General features: G+C 40.2%; 1 protein-coding gene across 1 annotated transcript in view; it reads left to right on the forward strand.

Annotated features, from left to right (window-relative positions):
• dnajc12 (DnaJ (Hsp40) homolog, subfamily C, member 12) overlaps nucleotides 1–22,222 on the forward strand; it is a 41,585-nt gene that overhangs the window by 16,193 nt on the left and 3,170 nt on the right. Inside the window, exons 3-4 of the mRNA XM_069659138.1 lie at nucleotides 1,434–1,573; nucleotides 1,661–1,784. Of these exons, the coding sequence (XP_069515239.1) occupies nucleotides 1,434–1,573; nucleotides 1,661–1,784 (264 nt within the window). The remainder of the gene's footprint in view (nucleotides 1–1,433; nucleotides 1,574–1,660; nucleotides 1,785–22,222) is intronic.

Genomic DNA, 22,222 nt, shown 5'->3' on the forward strand with positions numbered 1-22,222 from the left:
TGACCTAACCCTAACCCTAGAATTAACTCTGAGAAAATGAACATTTTTCCTTGGTTTCTCTTCCTATTTCAAGCACTTCCAGTAAAAATTCCCTCAAAACAATTTTTGAATTGAATACGATTCATTTTAGATTTATTTGGCAGGGCAGGGGAAAAAACCCAGGGTTAAACTTACAACTACTGAGGGAGGAAGGAGGAATGGCATAAAAACCTAAAGATTACTTCTACACAGACATCGCATACAGGTCAACTTCACACAGGGCCAAAGAAGGCTGAGCCTCCCACACCACTAAAGCTGCTAGCACAACAAGGCCTGGGCGGTGGAAAGAATAGCATCTTTATTGTTCTTGTCACCAACAAGATCCAAGTTAACATCATCCTAGACCCTCTTCAGCCCAATGCTCTTCTGCTGAGTGTAGGAGGCTGAAGGGGAAACTTTGCATTGGGGTCCTCCACCATATGCCAGTAAGGGATAGCTGTAGCAAGCATCCCTGGACTTTGTCAGGAAGGCAAGTCTTGGCTACTGAGACCGCTTACACTTTCAAGCTATGCTCCAGCATCCTCATTGGCATGCGGCAGCAGAATTCATAGGACTGGGAATAGCTGGGAATGCTCAACTTCCAGAGGGTGTAGAGTAAATGGGGGTCCTTCCCTGGGACAGTTAACAGTCATGCAGCTGGACAAGAGCCTGACTTGATGTTATTGACCTCTCCACTACAGCTGTTCCCCTTAGCCAATGTGCTGGTTGTCATAGCTAGTTAAAACGTTGACAGGTAGCAGCAGTGACTGAAACAGCGTACCTCAACATGCTAGTTTGTTCTGAAAGCACCTAGCTAACATTTGAAAACAGGTAGGAGTCCATTGCGACAATATTAAACCCACTTGATAAATTAGTAATCCTTAAGGAAAAGAAAACCAAAATCAACAAAAACGGGAACACAGAAAATAAGCACATTACCCTAATGGATGCCTCAAGCAGTTTATTGAACATCCACATGTCAGGACAGCTGAGATGAATGATCTTCACCGAAAAAAAGGAGAATATCATAGGAAGGGAAGTCTGGCCCATGCATAATTGGTCTGTCTGGTCAGATGTAGTGACATTGGAGTTTTTGTAATTTGTAAAGCCAAATGTTATGAAAGATAGAATGTTTGAAAGATAACTCTATCTATGACCTGGCTGTGTCCCATGACTTAAACAACCCATGAGAAATCAATGGAACTAGAATAATGGATTAATCCCCAATGACCAGTAAAATAAGATGCAACATTTCTGCAGAACATGACACATTTATTTATTAATTTTGTTTATGGGATATCCTGACTTAAAAGCAAATCATGCTTATAGAGACTTGCATGCAAAAAGGATTTTTATTTCTACTAATTATGTAAGCATAATACATCTTAGACCAATATGTTCTTTCTTCCCCACAGTGGCAGATTTCCAAAAGCTTCAGGAAGCCAAAGATGTTTTATCCAATCCAACCAAGAGAAAAAAATACGATCTTTGGAAAAGAAGTGGTGTTACTATTCCCTTTCATGACTGGCAAGCCTTAGGTGACTCTGTGAAAACTGTATGTAATATATTTGCTTGGTATAGAGTATTTTACTACTGTCTTATCTAAGAAAACCTGGTGATAAACATGGTTTTCTGTTTGCAGTCAATGCACTGGGCTGTGAGAAATAAGAAGGAACCAATGTTGGAGGCCACAAAAGCAGAAATCACTGTCACTTACCAAACAGAATCACCAAGGATCTCTGCATGTGATGTCATACCATCCTCAAGTAAGTCAGTTTAAAATATATTTTTTTTCAATACAATCAATTGACTATTTATAATTTACAATAACAGATAGTGGAGTCTATATATCTATGTAGATCTGTTGAGGTTAGCACCCTCATCAAATATGTAAAATTTGGAGCAGGTTGAACTTTGTATGTGAGAGTGGATACAGCATCTTTTAACTAAGTGACGCTATGACTATGAGTGAATAAAGGCATGTAGATCTGTTCAGCTGGGGAACCTGATCGCACGTGATATTTTTTAGCAGATTCCGCAAAGCAGATGAGAGTTAGTACAACTTTCTGTTTTATGGCGAATTATCAAACTTTGCCGCCGAGCTACGGCCACGCCCTTTAAGGAAAGCTCAGAATTTTAAGATCTTGTCAATATACATACAAAGTTTGAGATGATTGGATGAAAGGCCTAGGAGGAGTTTATTAAAGTATGGACCTTGCAAATTTGGCAAAATAAGCCAAAATTTTACAAAAAAAGCAAAATGGCTGACTTCGTCTTGGCTTTAGGGCCTCAGTGGTGGACCTAATCTCCTCCAATGTGTTGGAAAGAGGCTTCAATACCTCATCGATAGTTGTTAAAAGCCTTGAAGCCAGGTCGGCTACAATATTAAGCAAAGTTTGTCCAGTTCAGGTAGTAGTCACTGCCATTTACAGTCCGGTAACGTGGCTGTTGCTTCACCAGACAACATTTTGTAGATTTGGATTTATTATGGCTTGCCATGATGGTCAAAGACAAAAGTGTACGTCCAGATGGTAATTACCAGAATAATTGGTGCAATGTAGACTTAAAGGCCAGATTAAAAAAAAAAAAAAAGCAGAAGAAGAAGAATTACGGTAGCCTCTCAGGCTGAGTCTTCCCCCGCTCAAATACTAACCGATATCCAACATAGTTATCACAACGAAATCACACGATAACATCAATGTTAAACAGAGCAACACACAAACAACAGTTTAGTTTGCACCTCTGCTCATTTGGATATCATTCCGTGATTTTTGTGCTTCTACCATGGCTGAGTACACTACTTAATTGGTGTGGCTTCTCCTTCCACATTTTTCAACCGATTCAAACCATTCAAACATAAAAACATTCAGCGCATTTGGGATCTGTGTGCTATGACTTTTCTCATTCATACCATTCATCGTTTCCGAGATATTCCCGCTTTTCCCGGACATTTGCCCATTCAAATGAATGGTGGAATGTTCAAAAATTCAACATTTTCAACCTTTTTCAGCATATTTCAACCTTTTTCAAGACTTCACAGCTCATTCATACATTCACTCAGAAACTCCATTCTACTTTTAGAATATTCACACACTTTCAGCTTTCTTCAGGTCATTTCAACTTTTTCATATCATTCATAGTTTTTTCACAGTTGCCTTTCAAAGCACATAAAGTTTCAGAACATCAGAACGAATATCAGAGTGCAGGATTTCAAATTCAGAGGGTGGAGGCTGCTGAAAAATAACTTGGACACCTTCTAAACAAATTGCAACTGATCCCACAATTGTCACTCCACATACATACATTTGGTATCAAATCGTAGGTATTCTTGTGCTGCTTCTGTTAGACGGGTACTCGAAACCAAAATTGTACACTTTTGCCTGGAGATGCCCAACTGTCACAGAAACTTGACCAACTGCCCCATCTGCTCTAATGTTAAATATTTCTGGAGAACTCCAAATTGATGCCCGATTGTATTTCACTGCCATGGCAACATTGTGTTGATAGCACTTACTGTCTTGACACAAGCACAGAAGTGTGTGAATTGACACCCATACATACACGCAGGACAGACATTTGAACAGTCTCTCAAGCAGTTTTCAAGGCTGGTCTTCCATTTTAAACTCCTCCATTGTCCTCATCACCTCCTCACTCATCTTCCTCACCTCCAGACTCACTCTCATCACCTTACACATCTTTCATACTTCTATTCATTCATCATTCAAGCGCAGCATTAGCAGATTAGCGTCAGCTGTTCAACAACATATTCCACATCTTTCATACATATATTCATTGAAATTCAAGCACAGCATTAGCAGTTTAGCGTCAGCTCTTCAACAACATATTCCACAACATTCATACATTACATTCATACATTACATTCATTCAACATTCAAGCACAGCATTAGCAGATTAGCGTAAACTATTCAGCAGACAGCATTCACACCGCAATTTCTTCAGAAATTGCATTTTCTAGTTAAGTGTTCTTTTTTCAAGATTTCAGTGTGTTGTTGTTTTGAAAACGGAAAAAAAACGGGAGTCTGTACATGGTGTTTTATTTTGAAATGACCGGATGCTGTATGCTGTTTTCGTGTGTGACTTCCTGTTTTGAACGATCTCCTCGGATCAGCTTGAGGCGTGCTTGAAGCAGCCTCTGTCAAATATAGACCCGGCGCATATCTTTAGCGGAGCAGAGCGGAGAGACGCTTCTGGGACATGCCGGAGACGGACTGCAGCACGTGCTGTGGAATCACGATCATTTAGTCCATGAGCCAGACACCCCGAATTTGGCCGTCGTGCCAATTTGGAGGGACCATGTCTCATAGTGATTTTTATAAAGGTATATGTCTCTAGTGTTGGAAAATGTATGATAGCATTGCAGCAATGGTAGCTTCCTATATGCTATCACTCCTTTTTTCATCCCTCCATCATTACAATTTTTTCATGTTTTTTTGCCATTTTTCACATAGAGCCAATATAAAAGAGGGTAACCTACACACAATATCATGAAGTCATATATCATTGTAAAGCTTAGACTATATTCTATCTACGAGTCACATTTTCATGATGCAGAGGGCAACAGAATTTGACCTTTGACCTCTAACGCTGTAAAAGGACAAATTCTGCATGCCTTTACAAATGCCCTTTTTACTACCTTCATATTGATCTGATCCATCATAAAGAGCACAAAAAGAGCTTTAAAATGATATATTACACGAACAACAACAATAACAACATTTCTTATCAGAATAAACGTAATTTTGTACAATTTGATTCTGATGGAATGTTCAGAATTTTGCACTGGATTCTGTTATTGGGGCAGCTGCAAACGGCTTTGTAAGCAACAGAAACACAAAATAATTCAAAAACTAAAAACTTTTCATAGACAAGATTCACATCCTGGACTATTTCCTCATCCCCTTGAAGCTGGTTTTCACAGCTATTCAGTCTGCTCATATCAGTACACTTCAGGCCATTTGCCAAGCAGACAAATGTGGGTGCCTCATATTTACAATGTTACAATTAGGGATGCACGATATTGGATTTTTTGCCGATATCCCGATATTTTCCAACCCTTTTTGTTGAGAGCCGATTTCAATACCGATATATTAGGCACATGGTTTTTTCCACCTAATTGCAGAGAAACTCAAGTCTCCCCTGTAGTGGAAATTATATCATGCCTCCTCTTATTGTAGTGGCCCACTGGCAGATGCAGAAATAACTTAAATGTGTAAAATGTACACATTCACTGGGCAATATAAGAAAACTACTTGAACATAGGTTATGTAAAAAATGCCATATTTATTTGAATGTAGCATTTTCTTTTTTTCTTTTAGGGAATGATCGAGCATTTAGGCACAATTAAAGCATTGTTTTATCGAAGGAAAATAACGGCAGAAAAAATTCATTCATTCATTTCATTTTCAAGCCATAATCTGCAGATACCAATAACGTGCTGATGATATTATGCATCCCTAATTACAATGTTACAGTTTTATTTAGCAGATGCTTTGGTCCAAAGCGACGTGCATCTGAGAGTTAATACAACACAAGCAACGATCAAGACAGGAGGGAACAAAGTTAGTAAGAGCCAACAAACAGCTTCAAGTGTGATCTGACACTGGTGCTGACTGTGAGGGCAATTCTCCTCCTGAAGATAATTTGTGAAGAACAAGCAAACTCAATGTTATGAATCAAGTCTCTTTACTTACATTTTACATGCAGCATGGAGAGAAGTGCGAAAGTTCTCTCCCTTGCTGTTGCAGTGTTCAAGCTTATATACAACATCAACAACCCCCTACCCCATCCCCACATGGTACTTCACTCAGCCACATGGCCTTCATCAGCAAGATAAGATGATCTTTCTCTGCTCTCTAGGGGGAAATCAGGGAAAACCGGGGTTCACCAAGTCAACCTCATAAACTAAATTGCCCCCCCATATAAATTTAACTTTAGACAAGTTACCCCTTTGATGATCCCTGGAAAATTCCCACATGACAGGGAGTGCACAGAGCACAGCGCAGAGTGCAAAGAATCATCATCATCAACAATATCAACAAGGTCAATATCATTATCAATATCATAAGGTCTGAGGTGTTCATAAAGAGCTGGGTCTTTAGCTTCTTCTTAAAGGTGAAAGGGACTCCGCAGACCGAATGGAGTTTGGTAACTTGTTCCACCACCGGGGGACTACTGAGGTGAGTGTAGGCATGGATGAGGGCGTTCAGGTTTTTTGGACATTTTTGTTGCTGTTTTGTAAGTGAGCAAAAGGGTTTGAATTTGATATGAGCGGCAGCTGGGAGCCAGTGGAGGGATATGAACCAGGAGGAGATTCTGTCGGTGACTGACTGCAGGTGTTTAGTTATCAGACTAAAGAAGTAGCAGCCTTGCCGCTTGTTCACCCGGTGAGAGAGCGATGAGCCGACACGTAACGGGAAACTTAAAATAACCAATCTTTTCATCATTACGGTCCACTGTAATCTCTCTGGGGAAAAGCCAACAACTTCTGACTCCAATATACTGACTGATGATTAAATAAATGTTTGATAAACACTCAACAGGCTAACAAGCAGGTATAGCCAGCACAATATACCTGCTACTTAGTGCTAAAAATATTTCAATACAATAACACTCGCATTTAACTCACTGAAAAGCTGGAGCTCAGACTTCTTGCACGGTCAGAAAGTTCCATAAATCCCACAGAGAGATTATTTGTAAAAATTTTGAATGAAAAAATCCCCAAAAGTCTCCAACAACACAAACAGGTGAAGTTAAGTTCAGTGACTGTGTGTCTGTGTTGACATCTAGCAGACAGCCAGCAGGATCAACCTGTCAGGTGACCCGACCTCAATTATTTAAGGCTTCATATAATTAAAATGGGTGTGTTATAAAAAAAAAATTCACCCCCGTACAGTTATCTTGAAAAATAAAATTAGCTTTTAATAACAAAACCGTTTTTTGTACCAGGCTGTAAACATGTTTATTTCTGCTGTAAAAATGGGCATTTTCCAGCCTGCTGTTATGTTATTTCTTGTTTTCTGGAGCCAGCCTCAAGTGGCCACTCGAGGAACTGCAGTTTTTTGTACTTCCGCATTGGCTTCATTTTTCAACACCGGAGGTTGCCTCTTGTGCATGCTTAGTAAGGTAGGGTCTGATCTTCCTGATGTTGTACAGGGCAAATCAACATGACCGAGCAATCAAAATCAAATCAAATCAAATCAAATCAAATTTTATTTGTATAGCGCCAAATCATAACCAGAGTTATCTCGAGACACTTAAAAAAAGAGCAGGTCTAGACCGACTCTTTGTTAAGTTATTTAAAGAGAGGCCCAACATGAATCACCATGAGTAGCACTTAGCAATATTCGGCACATTGGCAAGGAAAAACTTCCTTTTAACAGGCAGAAACCTCGAGCAGAACCAGACTCATGTTGAACAGCCATCTGCCTCGACTGGATGGGCCGAAAATGGGATAGAAGGAAATGCAGGGTAGAGACAGGCAAAGAGAGCAACAACAACATATGTCCTTGTTACATGAACAACAACAGACACATACTTATGGTTACAATGCCAACTAGTGCTGCAAGCAGCATTGAACGGGCCCTCGCACCAGCGACGCAGACATCGGGGCGTGTCCGCGTCCGGACAGGGCACAGTCGCAGAGGAAACTGCCGCCACGGTCTCACATTTCAAACACAGCGCAGCGAAAACAGCTCTAAAATCCTCCTAGAATACTTCAAACCAGTAGGTGGCGCTCTGATAAAGACTGATTCCAACATGTAGGAGTGTTCAGGCAGTGACAGATGTCATACATATAAAGTTTCAGGCTGACAAGATCCTGTATGTTTGAGTTAAAGCAACTTCCTGTTTCGTTGGCCAGCCACGGCCACGCCCTTTGAGTTGAAGAAAAGGTTTTGATAACTATGCATCGTTAATGTGTCCTCTGTGCCCTGGGAAAATTTGAGGGGGATTGGAGGAACGCCCTAGGAGGAGTTTGTTAAAGTATGAGCCTGGGAAATGTCGAAAAAACACAGTTTTTTGACAACGGCATCTAAAATGGCGGAATTCCTGTTGGTTTGACAATATGGGTCCAAGAGGCTTTTTTGTAGATCTAGACATCATACATATGTGTGCCTCATTTCGTAAGTCTAAGTTTAACGTGCTGCAGGGGCTGCATGTTTGAAAAGTGTAGGGGGCGCCACTGAGACATTTAGCCACGCCCACTAACAAAACCTATACAGACCTTCACATTACCCCACTGGGGACATGGTTACCGATTTTCAGAGCTGTATCAGTGTTGTAAGCCCCTGAAAAAAGTACTTCCTGTTAGTGGCGAACAACGCCACGCCACGGCAGCAACGTGGGACATAGACTGTTATGCAAATGTGTAATATAAATGTGTTCAGGCCGAGACTCTTATTAAGCACATGTGATTTGGTGCAGATATGTTGATGTACAGGCGAGTTACAGCAGTTTGAAATTTCATGGCGAAGGATTTTGGCGACTGATGTGTTTGCTGCCCCGCCATGACCACGCCTCCTGCGGCAGAGTCACAGGTTTTTCCCCAGACCTTAATCCAGGTCTTAGGTCTCTACTGAGACACATTTGAGGAGGATATGTTGTACTGTCTTGGAATAGTAGCTCGTAGCGTAAAACATGAAATTTCCTGTTATTTCCTGTCGCCAGTCGGCGCTAGGAGTATCAGTGAATAATGGCATATCAACGTGTTCAGGCCGGGAGACCAAACATGGAAAGTCTGGGTCACATTGGAACATGCACGGCCGAGTTAAAGGCCACTTCCTGTTCACTTCCTGGTTCGAAATTCGTCCTATAACTTTGAGCCCCCCAAAAGGCCACTCCCCCTTCGACAAACGTCAAGCTTTTGATAACTTTTAATCCTCAATGTCTTGTAAGTACACTGACCGAATTTGCAGTCGATTGGATCTAGTCTCTAGGAGGAGTTCGTTAAAGTATCGACCCTGCAAATGGCCAAAAAACGCCCTTTTTCTGACATTCAAAGCAAAATGGTTGACTTCCTGTTGGGTTTGAGGTATGGGTGCAAGAGGCTTTTTTGCAATTTTCTAGGGGGCGCTACGGAGCCATTTTGGTGATCTTGTGGCAGACAGCCATAAAATATCAAATTTTTCGCCAGACCTGACAAGTGTGCGCAGTTTCATGATGCTCTGAGGACATTTAAGCCTCGAAAAATGCAAAATTCGAGGACAATGAAAGAAAGAAGAAGAAGAAGAAGAAGAAGAATCCCTACAGTTACAATAGGGTCCTCGCACCCATTGGTGCTCGGGCCCTAATAATAATTATAATAATCCCTACAGTTACAATAGGGTCCTCGCACCCGTTGGTGCTCGGGCCCTAATAATAATAATCCTTACAGATACAATAGGGTCCTCGCACCCGTTGGTGCTCGGGCCCTAATAATATTGGTAGACTAGGGTGAAGATTAGCTAAATAAATAAATTAATAAATTAGCGAGAGAAGCAGAGTAATGATAAAGGCTGAGGTAATCGTAATTGTAACAGTTGAAGTCAACAGGTCTACTATTAGCATTAGCAGCAACAATAATGATACTATGGGGAAGGCTGATGTTACTAGTTGTTGCAGTCGAGCAGGTCCACAGCAGCAGGTGGTCTGCAGCAACGATCCCCAGGAACCTTCAAGACAAGGGAGCACAAGAACTCCCAGGAAGATATGTGGTTAGTAATGTTAATGGGACCAGAAGATACAGAGTTAATGAGCTGCATTAATATGACAGACAGAGAGAGAGAGAGAGAGACAGAGAGACAGAGAGGAAGAGAGACAGAGAAACACAGAGAGAGAGAGAGAGAGAGAGAGAGCGAGAGAAGCTTGGTGTGTCAGATCCCCCAGCAGTCTAAACCTATAGCAGTATAACTATGGGCTAGTCCAAGCCTGAGCCAGCCCTAACTATAAGCTTTATCAAAGAGGAAAGTGTTACAAGTCTACTCTTAAAAGAAGAGAGGGTGTCTGCCTCCCGGACCTTGACTGGTAGATTGTTCCAGAAGAGGGGGGCCTGGTAATTGAAGGCTCTACCTCCAACACTACTCTTAGAGACTTTAGGTACCACAAGCAGGCCTGCATCCTGGGAGCGCAATGTTCTAGAGGGGTAATATGGCACTATGAGCTCTTTAAGATATGATGGTGCCTGACCATTAAGAGCTTTGTAAGTAAGAAGAAGGATTTTAAATTCAATTCTAGATTTTACAGGAAGCCAGTGCAGAGAGGCTAATACAGGAGAGATGTGATCTCTCTTCCTAGTTCTTGTCAGCACACGTGCTGCAGCATTTTGTACCAGCTGCAGAGTTTTTAGTGACTTATTAGGGCAGCCTGATAGTAACGAGTTACAATAATCCAACCTGGAAGTAACGAATGCATGGACTAGTTTTTCTGCATCGTTTTGAGACAAGATGTGTCTGATTTTTGCTATGTTGCGGAGATGAAAGAAGGCTGTCCTTGATATTTGTTTTATGTGGGAGATGAAGGACATATCCTGATCAAATAGAACTCCCAGATTACTAACAGTAGTGCTGGATGCCAGGCTGATGCCATCTAGGGCAGCTACAGTGCATACGGAAAGTATTCACAGCGCTTTACTTTTTCCACATTTTGTTATGTTACAGCCTTATTCCAAAATGAATTAAATTAATTTCTTTCCTCAAAATTCTACACATAAAACCCCATAATGACAACTTAAAAAAAGTTTGTTTGAAATTTTTGTTAATTTATTAAAAATAAAAAACAAAGAAATCACTTGTACATAAGTATTCACAGCCTTTGCTCAATACTTGGTAGCACCTTTGGCAGCAATTACAGCCTCAAGTCTTTTGGAATATGAAGCCACAAGCTTGGCACACCTATCTTTGGCCAGTTTCGCCAATTCCTCTTTACAAAACCCCTCAAGCTCCATCAGGTTGGATGGGGAGCGTCGGTGCACAGCCATTTTCAGATCCCTCCAGAGATGTTCAATTGGATTCAAGTCTGGGCTCTGGCTGGGCCACTCCAGGACATTCACAGAGTTGTCCTGAAGCCACTTCTTCGATATCTTGGCTGTGTGCTTAGGGTCGTTGTCCTGTTGAAAGATGAACCGTCGCCCCAGTCTGAGGTCAAGAGCGCTCTGGAACAGGTTTTCCTCCAGGATGTCTCTGTACATTGCTGCATTCATCTTTCCCTCAATCCTGACTAGTCTTCCAGTTCCTGCCGCTGAAAAACATCCCCACAGCATGATGCTGCCACCACCATGTTTCACTGTAGGGATGGTATTGGCCAGGTGATGAGCGGTGCCTGGTTTCCTCCAAACATAACGCTTGGCATTCACGCCAAAGAGTTCGATCTTTGTCTCATCAGACCAGAGAATTTTGTTTCTCATGGTCTGAGAGTCTTTCAGGTGCCTTTTGGCAAACTCCAGGCGGGCTGCCATGTGCCTTTTACTAAGGAGTGGCTTCCGTCTGGCCACTCTACCATACAGGCCTGATTGGTGGAGTGCTGCAGCGATGGTCGTCCTTCTGGAAGGTTCTCCTCTCTCCACAGAGGAACGCTGGAGCTCTGTCAGAGTGACCATCGGGTTATTGGTCACCTCCCTAACTAAAGCCCTTCTCCCCCGATCACTCAGTTTTGAGGGACGGCCAGCTCTAGGAAGAGTTCTGGTGGTTCCAAACTTCTTCCATTTTCGGAGGCCACTGTGCTCATAGGGACCTTTAAAGCAGCAGAAATTTTTCTGTACCCTTCCCCAGATCTATGCCTCAAGACAATCCTGTCTCGGAGGTCTACAGACAATTCCTTTGACTTCATGCTTGTTTTGTGCTCTGACATGCACTGTTAACTGTGGGACCTTATATAGACAGGTGTGTGCCTTTCCTAATCATGTCCAATCAACTGAATTTACCACAGGTGGACTCCAGTTAAGCTGTAGAAACATCTCAAGGACAATCAGTGGAAACAGAATGCACCTGAGCTCAATTTTGAGCTTGATCGCAAAGGCTGTGAATACTTATGTACAAGTGATTTCTTCGTTTTTTATTTTTAATAAATTTGCAAAAATTTCAAACAAACTTTTTTTAAGTTGTCATTATGGGGTTTTATGTGTAGAAATTTGAGGAAAAAAAATAATTTAATCCATTTTGGAATAAGGCTGTAACATAAAAAAATGTGGAAAAAGTGAAGCGCTGAGAATACTTTCCGTATGCACTGTATATCATTAGAGAAAGAATCTCTAAGGTGTTTTGGGCCGAGCACAATAACTTCAGTTTTGTCTGAATTAAGTAGCAGGAAATTTCCTGTCATCCAGATCTTTATGTCCTTAAGGCATGCTTCTAGTTTAGATAGCTGATTGGTTTCGTCTGGCTTCATAGATAAGTATAATTGAGTATCATCTGCATAACAATTAAAATTAATGGAGTGTTTCCTCATGATATTACCAAGAGGAAGCATATGCAAGGTAAAAAGAATCGGTCCGAGCACAGAACCTTGTGGAACTCCATGACTAACTTGCAAAAGTGCTATGGTGGACTCTAAATCCTGACTGAAAGTCCTCAAATAAACTGTTGTTATGAAGAAAGTCACATAATTGATTAGCGACTGCTTTCTCAAGGATCTTTGAGATAAAAGGAAGGTTAGATATAGGTCTATAGTTAGCTAAGGTGCCTGAATCTAGGGTAGGCTTTTTAAGAAGTGGCTTAATTACAGCTAGTTTAAAAGACTGGGATACATAGCCAGTCGATAAAGACATATTGATCATATCTAGTAAGTGCTAATTGAGGGAAAGACTTCCTTAAGCAGCTTGGTTGGAATCGGGTCTAAAAGACAGGTTGATGGTTTAGACCAGGGGTATTCAACTAAAATTTAAAGAGGTCCAGTTCGAGAAAATTTCTTGAAGTAAAGGTCCAGAAGATCATGATGGCTAACTATTTAGTGTGATATATATCTAAGTAGCCTAGTAGTTGTATCCACATCTGCATGTAATAAATACCTCAGTCAAATCAAATGAATTCAGTACAATTCAAAAACCTTTTGACAATTTTTATTGTCATGTAACACAGAACTGAACATATATGTATGACTGCCAATATGTATAATGTTCTCTCATTTACTAAATAAAAGTAGGGCTGCATTTCAAAATAAGAGCAAATAAAGAAAATGTGAAAATTGTACATGTTCAAATAAAGTGCTTAACTTCAGAAAAATAAAATAAAGGAAGGAAAAGTTTGAATTCCCCCTTTTCTGTTTAACATCTCGACTCAACAGTCTCAACCAATTTTGCAGATAATAAATCTCAACACATTTTTACAATTGAACAGTTGTAGAGGTTCATTTTCTTCCCCTCTTATATTCAACTCTCCCACTTTTTTTGCTCAGTGAGAGAATTGAGCTCTAGCTTGTCTCAAGCGCAGTAGTCTCTATCTCTCCCTTTCTCCGTCTTTTTCTCAAGTTTCTCCGGCACAGTCGTCTCTATTTCTCCCTTTCTCCGTTTGTCTCCGTCTTACTCCGTCTTTCTCTGTCTGCGCTGTAAAGTCACAGTGTTTACTGCCCGGAATGCACAGACTTGATTGGCTGAGTAGTATCACGTGGGATGGCTTAACTTGCATGTAATTGGTCTGTACGTTTCATCCACTAAACCACTACCGTAAAGATTACAAAAGCTGCGCCGCTTAAAATAGAAGCGCCCCGTCAGGTTTTGAATCATAATCCTTCTGTTTTTGGCTGTAGGTCTGGGTCCGTATGGGACAGCTTCTGGGTCCGGACCCGGACCACGGTCCGCCAGTTAGTGACCTCTGGTTTAGACGAAGATATCAGAGAATTTAGCTCAGGAAGGTCAATTGGAGAAAAACAGTCAAGGTAAACATCAGGTTTTTGAGCAGTATCCAAAGATACATCTGCACCAGTTAACGGCAGGAGGTTACAAATTTTGTCTCTAATCTTTAGGATTTTGTCATTAAAGAAGCTCATGAAATCGTCACTGCTGAGGCCTATAGGAATACTTGGCTTAGTGGAGCTGTGACTCTCTGTCAGCCTGGCTACAGTGCTGAAAAGGTACCTGGGATTGTTTTTATTTTCTTCTATGAGGGAGGAGTAGTAGACACCTCGAGCATGCCATAGGGCCTTCCTGTATTTATGAAGACTATTTTGCCAGAGTAAACGAGACTCTTCTGTTTTGGTGGATCGCCACATTCTTTCAAATTTACGCGACATTTGCTTCAAGTTACGAGTTTCTGAGTCATACCATGGAGCTAGCCTCTGTCGTTTGGTAATCTTCTTTTTTAAGGGGGCAATCGAGTCTAGAGTACTTCTCAGCAAACCTGCAATACTATCAACAAACTGATCAATCTGAGAGGGACTAACATTAGCATAAGAGCTTTCTGTAGTAAACAGATGTGGTAAGGAATTAAAAGCAGCTGGAATTGTTTCCTTAAATTTAGCTACAGTCCTATCAGACAAACATCTTGTGAGTACATTTTTGTTAACTGGAGAGTAGTCGGTTAATAGGACATCGAATGTTACTAAATAGTGATCTGATAAAAGAGGATTTTGTGGGAAGACAATTAAGTTTTCGGTTGCAAGGCCATAAGCTATATATATATTTCATTGATTACTTTAAATCTGATGCAGGAGTGCATGAAACTGCATTGAAATACATACAAATACTGTACATACAAAATAAAATCCTCTATTGGGGTTTAAGGCCTGTTTCCTCCTGGACAAAAAATGCACAGCAGGAAATGTGTGGAAACTGAAAAAAGGAGAACTGGTTTGGACAGAAAGGAAATGAAATGTTTCATATTCATACTGAATTACTTTAGAGGTTAGATGTAGAGTATTTTTGTGTGGCTCATAGCTTTTACATATATTTAGTTGTGAAATTCAAAGTTGTTTACTTTTTAATGATAAAGGGATTTAGGAAAAAGATAAGAGAAAATCCATAGAGCAGAAGAAAATGTCAGAGGTGGAAAGGACTATCTAGAACTATGGAGTAAGAAAGGTTTGAGGAAATGTTCTTCCATCATCATAATATTCACTTAAGATGAAGGAAGACCACATTTATTTTGCATAGTTGGCATAGTTCAAACGTCACACATTTCTTTTACCATAATTCATTTTTGAATTTATCTGCAGCATAGTAAAATAAAAAAAGTCTCAGAATGTTACTGTTGTTTATGCCAATGTCATACCAAACCAATGTTATGTAACACAAAAGATGTGGCAGGCAATGCAAATAAGTCATCCTCAACATCTATTGTAATGTGGAGTCCGATTGATAGAGACAGTTGGTAAACAAATGGATACAAAAGAGGATGTCGACTCAAAACTGTACAGTTAACAAGGTTATTCTTCACTGGGCACCTATCATTTTTCCCAAATTAATTACATAATACATTGTATTTATATCAATGCTTTGGAAAATAGTGCATTAAGCTGCTGGAACATAAAAAAAAATCTCCCTGGGGGACCATGTAACATCTGGCTCTGCCTCTGCTTATGCTCCAGGAAGAGATGTCATTGCTCTTCACAAAAGGGGTGATATGGAATGAGCGGCAAGCGCTCTGGGCTTGGTCCGTGAGCAGCTAAACCTCCATGCAGTTAGACAGAATGTCCTTAAAAACATTCAATGTGCTAGCGCCTCTTCTACCAGGTCATTATATGATTGCAAATGGCGTATGTTTGAGGAATGGTGTTCAAGGTCAGAGGAGGTGCCTTTCCGGTGCTCAATGCCTGTAACTATCATCTTTCTGCGAGAATTGCTGGATAAGGGCAAAGCCTTCTCCACAGTTAAAGTTTACTTGCCTGCTATTGCAGCATGCAATGTAGGTTTTGATGGTAAGGCTGTGGTACAACATCCCGGCCCTTTTCTGAAGGGCGCTTATCTACTGCAACCAGTGTCCAAAGAGCTTGCCCCATTGTGGCATTTGTCAACTGTTTTGGATGGGCCTTTAGATCCGGTTGATCTTAAAGTGCTATCAATTTAGACTGCCCTGTTGTTGAAATGGCACCTGTTAAGCTGGGCAGTGATATTCATGCATTTTCAGTGCATCCAGACTGTCTTCAGTTTGCCAAAGGGGAGGCCTAATCCGGTATTTATACCAAAGAATCCTGCTTTGGTGCGTCTCCCTCTTAACCTAGCTGACTTTTCACCTTCTCCTTTTTCCCTCGCAGAACAGGAACAGTGACACAAATTGTGTCCAGTGTGTTATGCATTTATGTTAACAAAAGGCTTTAGGAAAACAGACAAGCTGTTTGCGTCATGGGCAAAATATCATACTAGTAAGCCTATCACAAAACAATGGCTTTTTAATTAGATAGTTGGAGCCATTTCTCTGGCCTACACCAGCAAGGGCTTCAAGCCCCTGCTGGTCTCGTTCTCGCTCTACAAGGGGGCTGGCAACATCCTGGGCCCTCTTTAGAAGCGTGTCTATCCAAGATATATGCTTTGTGGCCAGTTGGGTTTCACCTCGTACCTTTGCAATGTTCTTTGCACTGGATGTCACTGCGCTTTCTTTGGTACATACTGTGCTTAGTGTGGGCTCCTTTGAAGGCCGTGAGTTGTCAGCCTAAGGATTGGCAATTGGCTAAGCTTGTCAGTATATCCCCATAGTAAGATATGGGGCGAATGTTTGAAAGAGAACTTTAGGTTTCAAAGATAACCCCCGTAGTCTGATAACATGAGTGAGGTATCTCACAGACCTCCCTCCTTGCCTGAAGTAAAGAAGAAGAGGTGTGCTCATTTTGAATGATCTGTTAACATTGCATTACCCCTTTGTAGGGAGAGAATGTGCTCTCGATGCAGTCATCACAACTGCCAGCCGATATGGCTGGCATAATGGTATTGGGCTTCGGAGCAGGGTTGGAAATGAACTTTTTTGTCCACCTGTCACTGTGGCTGGTGGATTCCAAAATCTACAACACTCAACACTCAATTCTGATGCCAGAACCGTTCTCGTTTTGATTGACAATGTGTTATTGTTATTGTTTAGGTAAAGTATATTTAGGTAAATATTATTTATTTCATAAGGTAAATATTTTAACTTTTGAAAATACTGCAAATGATGACTTTCTCCTGGATGTTAAGTTCCTTCATTTCAGCTGTACCCTTCGGCGCGGATTTCCCCTGATCTATCTTTTTTACATTTAGACGACTTGTGGTCTTTAATGGCTTCCAGTTTAAGGTTTTCAGTTCCCACAATTAAACTATTAGTTCTCTTATTGGCAGAGATGTGGACTCAAGTCATAGTGACTTGGACTCGAGTTGACTCACTGTTTTGATGACTTGCGATTTGACTTGACAGACAATAAATGACTTGAGACTTGACTTGGGCTTGCAAGTTACTTGCAAGTTGACTTGTATGTGTTCACACAGGTGATCTGCGGACAGAAGTAAAGTTTAACATCATGATGTGAAAAACAGTTTTACTTCCATTAAATCCCTGTGCAGAGTTATAGTGAAGAACACAACACAATGTGATTTGTTTTACTCTGATGTACAGTTTTTACAGGTGTGGACTTGATGCTGTATGATTCGATGCAGTGACAGAACGTAACATTTGGGGAGATTAGCTGCTGCAGCGCGAGCTTCACCGTGGTGCTTCACATAGCGACACAAATAGGAACATATCAGACCACAGAGATCTGCTCTATAACTGTAAAACACCCCAGGCTTGTTTTAATATTTCTATGCGAGGTGTGCTTATTTCACTCGACACTGGCTGCTTTGTATCAAACAGGGCTTCCATGTTTCTAACTGTAACCATGTCGGCTTTTATTTTGAAAGTACTAGCTGTTGGAGGCTTGTGATAACAATTGGTCACTGAAAGTTAGTTACTGATGTTGAATCTAACCACTCCTGAGACTCTCCATTGTCATCTTTTCTCCACTTTTCATTAAAAACACTTTTTTTGACTTTGGCCTATGTCTCCTCATGACAATGTTTGGCAAGCTACTTATGAAATGTAATGAGCTATCCTACCAGTTACTAAGTCAAGTAATTTAGCTTCACTAGACTGAAGCTACCCCTCAGAGAAATGTGGCAAGCTAAGCTTCAGCAACAAGGCAAAAGTAGCTTGTTACTTTAAAGCTATTTTAATTTACAATGCTGTCATTGTGGTATTTTTATTTGGACTGCTCTATACTAAAAATATTATAATTACTTTATTACTTTACGATAGTGTACGTTGAAAAACTGTATAAATCTACCCCACAGCATTTGGCTCACTTTGCTCCATAGCCACCATTTTGGAAAAAAAAAACCGTTGCAATTTAGGTTAACCTTTGTCTAAATGATTTATATGGTTTTAAATGTTGGCAAATCACCAACAACAACATTTTTTACCCAGATAATTTGTTTTTACAATCCACCAGCCTCAGTGGCAGCCAAAAATTATGTGTGTAGGCCTATATAATACTAAGCTCTCCTCACTCTAAATCAGGGGTCTCAAACTCAAGTCCCGTGGGCCGCATCCGGCCCGCAAGATAATATCATATGTGTATCATAACTGCCCTGCCGGTATACAGCACCCACACCGCTGATACTACAAATCCCAGAATGCACTGTCAGCGGGTGCACTAATCAAGACTTGCGTGAGCTTCAAGGTAGGGACCGTGGCAATCAAACGCAGTGAGAGCTTTCCCAGACAAGCTGCGCCTGTGGGATACTCAGGTGCAGCAAGGAAACTTGGGTCACTTTTCCTGTTGCCAGCCAATGACAAACCAGGTCTCCACCACTGTGTTCCCCAATGCACATTTTGTTGATAAACTTAGCAGACCTAGCAGAGTTCACATGGCTATTTGCCGATATTGGAGCTCAGAAATTTAAATTTAAACTGCTCAGTAATCCATTTGTAGTTGACAGAGCACCTGTAAACATCCAAATGGAGCTGACAGAAGTCCAAAACGATGCCCCAAGCTCCGCCTACAAGCTGCTCGAATGCTCTGCATGTTTGGAAGCACATATCTGTGTAAGCACACCTTCACTCCACCCTGAGTGTCCACAGCTCAGAACCTAACCACAAACATTAATGAACCTGCAGCCAAGAAAAGATGGCTCTGGCAAACAGTCATAAGAGCAGAGTGCACTTAAATATATTTACTTTTTGCGCCTTTTCCTGTAATCACAGGTAGACTGCTTATGGTTGAAATATTTGTACATTTTAACCAGATTGATCACATCTGAAATATTCTTATTTTCTTGATGGTGCTGTGAATAAAAAAAACGGATATTATTTTTAGAAAAATATTTTTATTTAGTTTTAAATAGTTTTCTGGCAGTTTTTGACGCCTGTGATACAACTTTTTTTTAGAAATTACTCAGTGAAAAACTGCTGATAGAGAGGGAGACAAAAACAAATTAAAGTTGCTGATTTATTTTATCTTTAATTTGGTCAAATTTTTTTGATACCCTTGGTTTGTTCTGAATTCTATGAGATGTCTTTGGAGCAGTAAAGTTCATATTTCTGTATGACTAGTTGTCATAATGCCTCTGATAAACATGTCGTTTATTTATGTCTGTTGTCCAAATAATGTTGACCCCGTTCGGCCCTCGTCTTAGACCCAGTTTTTGATCTCGGCCCCTCTCTGAGTTTGAGACCCCTGCTCTAAATATTCTGTAGTTCGCTGATAAATTACTAACTGATGCTTGCAGACTACACTGATGATGGCTAAATTATTAGGGGTTGGTTGTGTTAGCTTATTCGCTAGAAAAAAGGAGAAAGGAGTGTTCCTCCTGAAAAACGTGAAGTTAACTCGCGAGCTGTCCCCAGCAGCAGAGACGTCACAGGAATTTGTTGGAGGATTAGACAGTGATGTCACAGTCATAAGGAAATATCGCTGTCCGCATGTGCGGTGAAGTAATTTACTGATCCTTAACAGCAGAGAGCTCCATGCGCTGCAACTTTGTAGCAGGAGAATGTAATTTGTGTGGATGCTACTGCACAACTTAAATAAAAGAGCGAAAGGTACTGAAAAGTCATTTGATTCCGAAAAAGGCAACGCAACCACCAAGCTACGGAGACATGTAGTTAAACTACTAACGGCGCTACAGATAGCGTCGTTACTGTCCAACTCTGCAATTGCATTAGTTGTTTGTATATGTCACCCGCCACAGTGGCTGGTTATAATTAAGCAAAAAAAACACCCACATTTGGCGGGTGCTGAATTTCCAACCCTGCTTCTGAGGACTACGCAGTGGGGCATACGCCATGGTGAAATACCTCACTTACGTTATCAGAGAACCGGGGTTACCTTTATAACCTAAAGTTGTAATCTGAGTTGAACACAGGGACTGCAGTGTCCATGTGGCTTTGAGTATTTCTTACTGCTATACATTGCCTGAATGAGACAAATATTACTTTCTGTTTATTATGTGACCTCCAGAACAGTTAGTAATTACACTTCATATTCTATTTCCATATTTGGCCGATATTGTCTGTAATGGTGTATCTAACCAGCTAACATCTTTTTTTATTTTTTATTAACCATTCCCTCTTAGAATATCTAAATTTGTTTTACCAGAAAAAATGCATTTATGCTATAATGTTGCCTATCTAAATAAATTAGCAAAGTTCGAAGTCACTTGTACAATGTAAAACCTGACAAGTTAGTTCAACTCAAACCATTTGAGGAAACCGATTCCTTTAAACCATTTAAGTTTATTAACTCAAATATTTTAAGCATAACAATGTATTTCAATTGAGTACACTTTTTGATTGAACTTTTGATTTATTGTTAAGGTAACTTAAATAAATTAAGTATATAGTACCCATTCCATTCAGTGTATTGGACTTAAAATGAGTGAGTTATTTTAATTTATATGTATAATTTCTATAAACTTGTTTTAAATATATTATAGTAGTTTGGAGGTTTTCCGGGCATGTCCAAGTGGGAGGAGACCCCGGGGCAGACCCAGAGCTCGCTGGAGGAATTATATATCCTGTCTGGCATGGGAACGCCTCGAAATCCCCTAGGAGGAAATGGAAAATGTTGCTGGGGAAAGGGACGCTTGGGTCACCTTGCTGAGTAGGCTGCCACCGCGACCCAGCCCGGATAAGCGGAAGATAATGGATGGATGGATGGATATAGTAGTTTGAATCAATTAAGTGAGATGAACTTAGTTAAAGTAGTTTATCTCAACTTAAAACTCTCCTGTGTCTACTTATTTCATCTGAGGAAACCAATTGCCTTAAACCTTTTAAGTTGCATTAACACAAAACAAACACTTTCAACTGGAACAATTTATTCAGTTCAATGCTTAGCACTTACAACATGCACTTAGCCATACAAGGTAAACATTTTAATGTAAAGAATTATTCACAGCTCCCAAAATAAATATTTTATAATATGTAATGCAAAACAAAAATGTATTTAAATATTTAATTACTTTTTAAAAAATAACTTTTTCTGTATTATTACCAAAATGCAGCATTAACTTAATTCTTACACAACCGTAATTTACTGTAAATGAGATCAAATGTTAAATGCTTAAGATTTTAGTAAAATCTATTCATTTAAGACCAACATTCAAGTATTAAGTCATAAATTAAACAACACCATGAAAACGCAGCAAGTGTAAAGACACCACAGCTAAATATTCTAAACACCACAATAGAGTAAAAAGCACTAAAGACCTCAAGTTCAAACAGAGAGCAAAGAATAGTCCAAATAAAAAATCACCAGTCCTGCTGTCAAAAGTCTGCGGGACATTACAACCTGATCCTCGATGATGATTCAGACATGTTGATTTTTAACGGAGACCAGCAACCTCCTCTTCATTGACCACTGCCACCAGAGCCACTGCCTCCTTCAGGAAGGTCTCCAACTCATTCTGAAATGAAAATATATCTATATGATTAATGTATTGTCCACGTCCACAAGTAATACAAAGGCTAATGATAAAAAAAGCACTTTTCACTGTCTCAAATTTGTCTCTGATCATTTTCAGTTTACTTGAAGCAAAGTCAAAAGCCACACATTGTAATCTCAAATGGATCAGATCACAGATTTATCATGGATGTTTTACTCACGTTTCACACATAAATATGTAAGACTTAAGTCACCATCTATATCCTGAATCAGAATGCGTTGGAGCTGACAGATTAAAGATTTTCACCTTTTAAGCTAACAGCACTAGCCTATTTAATTAAATGTGTTTTATATGTTTCATTAAACATATGCATAATAAGCAACATGTAAATCA

This window comes from Semicossyphus pulcher, unplaced genomic scaffold (assembly GCF_022749685.1).
Source record: "Semicossyphus pulcher isolate SPU_LCO1_2020_fin unplaced genomic scaffold, fSemPul1.0.p SCAF_12, whole genome shotgun sequence".
In the NCBI taxonomy this organism is placed as follows: domain Eukaryota; kingdom Metazoa; phylum Chordata; class Actinopteri; order Labriformes; family Labridae; genus Semicossyphus; species Semicossyphus pulcher.